We start from the raw sequence: 7281 nt of genomic DNA, 5'->3' as shown, positions 1-7281 counted from the left end.
GATTGATGGAGAAGGTGTTGTAACCATCTCGGGGGGACCTCATCTCGCAGGATTGGCCAGGAACGCCCAAAAAAGATACGTGAATGAGCTGAAAACTGGCGACAGGTCCCCTTACAAACCGGAACCCAGGGCTCCGAAACACCAGAGGGTTGAATCTCAACCTATAACCTTTACTAAGGATGACGCATCTCATGTGCAGTTTCCTCACAACGACCTGCTGGTCATCACTCTTCAACTAGCGAATAAGAGGGTTCACCGAGTCTTGGTTGATAATGGGAGCTCAGTGAATATCCTCTATAAGGCCATATTAGAAAAGATGGGACTCACTCTTCGTGACCTAAAGGCCTGTGCAACGACATTGTACAACTTTTCAGGAGAAGGGATTGCCTGTATGGGATCCATCGAACTCCTTGTGACCTTGGGAGACTTCCCGGTCTCAACAACCAAGATGATGGAATTTGTAGTAGTGGATCTACCATCAGCCTATAACTATAATAATGGGGTATTCTTTCCCTTTTAAGTACTTTCTGCTCCCTGTTTATCAAAACGAAAGTTAAGATTGCTAACATCCTATGGTGCTAGTAATTATTAATAAAGTTGGTGTACCAAACAAATAAAATAGTTCATTTCGTTTTGGCAGCACTACAAATGACAAAATCCACGCTACCCTCTAAGTCAATAAAACAAAAGTTAATGAATTTAACGTTCAAAATGTATTGAGAATAGAACTTAAGCTTAGGCATACTATCTTTCATCGTGTAGGTGGCCAACTTAATGCAATGCTTACTGAGCCATAAAAATTAAGAATCTCAATGTTAACATTAAAATTGCTCAAAATGCAAAAGTAAAAGATCAGAAAAAACAAACCTGTTTCTTCAGCATCTGAGCTCCATTCAATTCATAAGTGATATGGGCATCAAGACGTGTACGCATAGCTGCTATCTCTTCAGGCGTTGAGTTAGCCATCTTCTCTCCAATCTCAGCCATCTCCTCTGGACGGGTATGCTTCAACTGTTCTGCTGCATTCTTCAGGTCTTCAGGCCTCAAATTCTTCATGCCTTCAGAGGCCATCTTCAATAAGTCCGGATTAGACATCATCTGCAGCGCCAGTTAGGCAAAATTACTATCACAACCATAACTAGTTAGGAGATCATAGGTGAATTCTAATAAAACCAAAACCCCAATTATCAATGAAAGTCTTATAAGAATGTTTTAACCCCACGATACAATGAGCCTAACATAGAAGTAACAAATAGAATGTTTCATGACCTGATTTGGAAAAATATCATGAACAAACCAAAAAACTATTACAAACATACCCACTTCTCAGATTTAATAAATTCTCTTTACTTTGACAAAAAAAAAATCCAACCAATTTAACTTTTAAATATAAGTGTCCCATTTTACTAATAATAAAATAAAAAAGAATACTACATGGTCCTTGGATTCTCAATTTTACTGTTCCAGTCAATATCTCTAAAAGAAACAACAGAAAAGCAAAGGGCAGAACAAAGACAAGGACAAAAAAATTAACAAAAATAGGCACAAACAAGGTATATAAATCATAATGTCAATGTCCACCAACTCCAACCTTGCACTGACATAATCAAATCAAATCAAATCCAATGAACTCTTTGGCCTACGAAAATAAAGTAACTACAAAAGAATAAGCTTTAAGAAGAAAAGAGAATAAATATGGTTATACAGGGTCATCAACTTATTCTTAGTGGGAAAAACTGGGCTTAAAATTTGCTAAAAAGAAATAATGCATGAATTAAATACCTGTCCATCTGTTAGTTGCTGAATGAGCAACTTCAATTGCACTTCCTGCCGGTGTAATAACCACAATTAGTATGTATAACAAAGAACCTATCTAGTATCAAGCAGTTAATCTCAATTAACAGTATCTAGAGTTTAGGCCTAAGAAGAAAGTCTGAACTCATTGCTTCAAAGGCAGCTGGATCATTGTCCGCATATTGTTCCATTTCTTCCTAAAAATAATAACAAAATGCAATTAGAAACTCAAAGCAAAGTTAAAATCCTTGGCTGCATTAAGGAATGCCAAATCATTTAACAAGCTTCAGCTTAGTATGCTTTTGCTGAATGGATTTCAACTCATTTAAAGCCTCCTCTCTTTCATCCTGGAAAATGCTAACATGTCAGACAAATAATAACCTAAGAGTTCATTTCTATAAACTAGTTCAAACCACCCTGGTAAGACATATAGGGTCTTTAAGGATGCTCACAGATGCCTCTCGCCCCTTCTTTAACGATTCACACTGCTCAGCAAGTTCTGCAAACCGCTTCTTACTGCTATGAAGATCGAATTCAAGTTTGCGAGTTACATTTCTCAACTGCCCAATGTTTCAATATCAGTACAAGATAAATTAGTTACATGATTTATAAAAGCACCAAATTTACCTGATTTCCAGCACAGCTAGGAAGACTCCAAAAATACACCTGGAATTTAAAAAAAAAAACTCACAATTAGAAAAAACTCCCAATATAAACAAGTTGTAAAATAGTTTCACATCAACATGCAATTGTTGCTATCTGTTTTCTCTGCAGTGTCAACATAAACATAGAAGTCTCACTTAGTCTACTAAACAACAGCTTCAAGGTAAACTACCTAAATATCCAAAACTTTACAAACACATCAAACTTACAGAGGTTCCTATCTTGTCTTTTGAAACAAGATCATCGTCCACTAGACTTTGGACAACATCTTTCACGGACTAGGTAATCACAACTTTCTTTGGTCCTAATTTCTCAAGTTCCTTAAGCTAAAACCAACAATAAAATCAGGACAAATCTTCCATTTTATTATGAAAACAAAGAAAAAAAAAACTCAATGCGTTTAAAAAAAAATCATATACTTCTTCGAGGAGATTGTTTATAAATTTATTATTAATATACCATGGTCATGAAATAACCAATAAAAAATTATAGAGCATTACATATATAAAATGGAATGCTCACAAGGAAGAAGTCTTGAGAATCGTAAAATATTTGAAGAATTTTCTCACGCTTCTCTTCTAGCGAAAGACCTCTTTTCTTCGACTGTAATAAAAACCAATAATTAAAATTATTAAGAAAAAATATTCTGAATGAATAAAACACTAAATTAAACTGTCGATACTTTATTAAATTATAAGAAAGCAAATAAAATGTAGATAATAAGTATGTAATATCACTGAATCAACGACATCTAGAATCTAGATTAATATGAGTATAATAATTACTTAGAAGTCATCTAAGATTCAAAGCCATGTATCTTTTCATCAATCAAACAAAGCAGAAAACTAAAGATCGAGAATTAGGGTCCACACCCCCATTTCCTCTTTAGTTTCTCTAATTTAAGCTTCGATGTTCTTCAAGAACTCAGAAACCCAAGAACTAAAATTGGGATTTTGAGTCATTTTTTCACAACATTTCAATAAATCAGAGGTGAAATTGGTTAACCCAAAGCCTAGGCTATATCAAATCAACATAGAAATGCTAGTTCTACCTATATCAAATCAGAATGAAGAAGAGAGAAAAGAAAGGGAGCTAGAGAGAGAGCAAGGGAAAAGCATTTGGTGATGGTGACGAGAACATTACCTGATTTCAATGTTCAAAGACAGTGGAAGGATCCATCCATCAACCTTTCTATCTCCACAGCGCTGACCTGCACTTTCCACCTAGTTCACCGACCTCACGAGTCTGATTTGGCCAAAGCCTCCAGGGAGGATCATTCCTCCTATATCGCCTTCGAATGTGGTGTAGATTGTCTTTCGTGAAGGGGAGTGAGAGACCGAGAGAGATAGGTCCGGGAAATGAGACATGGGAAATGGGAAATGAGACACTGGAAATGGGTATACCAGGAAGAGAAATAGAGAAGAAAATGAGACACGGGAGAGTATACCAGGAAGAGAAAGAGAGAAGAAAATGAGGGAAATGGGTATACAGGAAATGGGTACATGGGAGTTTACTGTAGAAAAAACTTAGTGATTTGGGGCTATTTTATTTTCCCTTGCCGCCTCAAATTTTCCTAATATACAATAACTCTTTTTAAATAGTATTATAATGATGTGTTATGGTAATGGGTGTTTGGTGTAGTGCGAGTTTCTCAATGGAGACATTAACGAGACAATTTATATGGTGCAACCAGAAAACTTTGTGTTAGGAGACCCAAAGAATATGGTTTGCAAATTGACAAAATCCATCTATGGACTTAAGCAAGATTCCCGTCAATGGTATCACAAATTTCACTAAGTAATTATCTCATTTGGTTTTGAGATGAATGTTGTTGATGATTGTGTATATCACAAGTTCAGTGGGAGTAAGTATATATTCTTGGTTCTATATGTCGATGACATATTGCTTGCCACTAATGATATAGGCTTATTGCACAAAACCAAGAGATTTCTATCTAAGCATTTTGAGATGAAAGATCTTGGGGACGCCTCTTTTTGTATTAGGAATTTAGATACATCGAGATCGTTCTCGAGGTATTCTTGGATTATCACAAAAGAGCTATATCGATAAAGTACTGAAAAGATTTGGCATGCAAGATTGTAGACCAGGTGATACCCCTGTTGCTAAAGGAGACAAATTCAGTCTTAGTTAGTGCCCTAAAAGTAACCTTGAAATTAAGGAAATGCAAAAGATTCCCTATGTATTAGCTTTTGGGAGTCTGATGTATGCTCAAGTTTGTATGCGTCCGATTATTGCGTACATTGTTGGAATGTTAGGCAGATATTTAAGCAACCCTGGTATGGACCATTGGATAGCATCCAAGAGGGTTATGAGGTATCTTCAGAGAACAAAAGGTTACATGCTCACATATAAGAAATCAGATCGTTTGGAGGTCGTAGGGTATTCTGATTCTGATTTTGCTGGGTGCCAAGATAGTAGAAAGTCTACATCAGGCTATATTTACATGTTATCTGGAGGAGCTATTTCTTGGAAAAGTGCCAAACAGACACTTGTAGCTTCTTCCACTATGGTAGCAGAATTTGTAGCATGCTATGAGGCATCGAATCATGGAATATGGCTGCGAAACTTTGTCACTGGGCTGCGCATTTTGGAGAATGTAGAAAAACCCCTCAAGTTATTTTGTGACAAAAATTCAGTAGTATTATATTCCAACAACAACAGGAGCTCATCCAAGTCAAAGCATATTGACATAAAGTTCCTAGTTGTGAAAGAAAGAGTGCAGAGTGGACAAATATCCATAGAGCACATTGGGACACACTCCATGATAGCGGATTCGCTCGCAAAAGGATTACTGCCCAAGGTCTTTCACGAGCACATTGCTCATATGGGTGTGGTATTGTTTGAGGATATCATGATTTAGTGGGAGTTTGTATTTTATTTGCTTTATGTTTATTTAAAACATTTATGTATTTGGTTATTTTCTGATCAGAAATGAAGTTTTTCAGTTCATTCACTCTGTTTTTGTTATTCTGACCTTACTAAAGTTCAAGGAGGACCAGTTGGAAATAGACTTGTTTGGTTCACATTGCATGTAATTTCCATGCTACGCATCCATGATTGATCTATGTTATTTAACTGTATTTGTATATGTGACCATTGATGAGTTTAGTCATGATTAATATGACAAAGACTGCTTTGATCCTATATGGATATGGTTGATGGGCGAGATTGTTAAAGAATACCTTTATATGATAGCAAATTTTGAGCTCATAAGGTTGTACATTTATAAGGAAACATATGTTGCCCAAGTGAGAGATTGTTGGATTAAAATCCTATTTTATGGGCACATATGTATAATGTATAATGCTATTATAAAGTGTGATATAAAATTAAGTGACCAATTATGTTATAAATATCATAGGGTATTAAAGTGTCATGGATTTAATGTGTAGAAATAGGAAAGCAAATTTTTAATTTTATAATGGGCAAAATTGAAAATCACTAATTATAAATTAGGGTTGTGGTCCCCTATATATATGTATCATTCTATTGTGTCTGTTATCTCATTAACAGAAAATAAAACAGAGACTCTTCTCTCATAGAGATACATATTATATAGGAAGATCTAAACCATCTATACAATCTCCAACAATGGCCTCAGATTAGTGCTTCTGCTTTTATGTTAATCTTCTTCTTTAATTTAACAAATGATCTTTATAGTCATGATTTAGGATTTCTCATATATGTATTTATAGTGATATGATTTTGGATTATATGTTGGAGATTATTGTTTGTTCATGTTATTTGAGTGTATTATAAATTCTTACAATATACACATCCAAATGGAAATTCTATTTGTAAATTAAACAATTATGGAAAAAAATAATATTTTAGGGCCTGATTGATATAGAATTCAAATACAATTTTGTTGATTTGAATACTTAAAATATAAATGACCCACATAATAATTGATTGGTAGGTTTTTTCCAAAAACAAACCCAAAACCAGATTTTGAAAATAAAGTAGCATTACATGTAAAAATTGGAAACTATAATTTATCGTTTTCTAGAAGTGCTTCAAGTTTTAGACTACAATAAATGAGACCTACAACTATTTTAAATATAAAACCACAAACCAATCAACAACTTGAAAATAAGTCATTTCAAATCTATTTAACAATTCAAGTATATTGTTATTGGGCAAATTTGAAAGTCATGCATCGCAAGGAGATGAAAAATTGTGCCTGCCTAGAGGCTCGAGTTAGACCCACTTGTCATGAACTTTGAGTCCAAGGTATCTCGTTGAGTGCTTTAGGATCACATATTTTTGGAGTTTGAATACAATCGACTTGAGACCAGCCGTATACCTTAGGTTATGGGTGTCAAGATGTCTCTTGCCTTGAGAAAGATGCAACTCTTTCTATATATCGACGGACTACTCGAGGTCACACCAGACCTCAGGATTTAGGCAAAATGTTGTTGTTAAACCTGCAACTTTCACTAGCTTGATATGACCTCTAACATAGCTGCTCAAACACAATTAGATGTCATCATTAGCTGTATATTCGAACATGCCTTTCTACTTTCTTTGTCTGTGATCTCAACACATTGAATGTCTAATAATACTTGACCCAATGAAACAGCTTAGGGTAGCCCTGGTGTCAGAACAGATCCAACTATTGAGGATGTTCCAAACTTACCTATTTAAAGGACTTAAATACCTCATTTATAGCCCAACAACCTGAAGCTTAAAGTTTAAACTCACTTTCTCTCTCTAAACATGGCAACCTCTCACCTCTCTAGAAATATAGCAACCTACTACCACCATGTTACTACTCCCTCCTTTATTTCTTTCGAAAACCCA

At 35.2% G+C, this 7281-nt stretch overlaps 1 protein-coding gene and 1 pseudogene across 1 annotated transcript; one reads left to right on the top strand and one right to left on the bottom strand.

Annotated features, from left to right (window-relative positions):
• Positions 1-516: 516 nt before the first annotated feature.
• On the bottom strand, positions 517-3335 carry LOC133805909 (meiotic nuclear division protein 1 homolog; annotated as a pseudogene).
• A 1304-nt stretch (positions 3336-4639) lies between these two features.
• Positions 4640-5338, top strand: LOC133805908 (secreted RxLR effector protein 161-like). The gene has a single exon (XM_062244055.1). The coding sequence runs from the start codon at positions 4640-4642 to the stop codon at positions 5336-5338; it is 699 nt and encodes a 232-aa protein (XP_062100039.1).
• Positions 5339-7281: the final 1943 nt, after the last annotated feature.

This window comes from Humulus lupulus, chromosome X (genome assembly GCF_963169125.1).
Source record: "Humulus lupulus chromosome X, drHumLupu1.1, whole genome shotgun sequence".
Taxonomy (NCBI): Eukaryota; Viridiplantae; Streptophyta; class Magnoliopsida; order Rosales; family Cannabaceae; genus Humulus; species Humulus lupulus.
The sequence above is the reverse complement of the archived record's forward strand: the minus strand, read 5'-3'. Positions and strand labels throughout refer to the sequence as shown.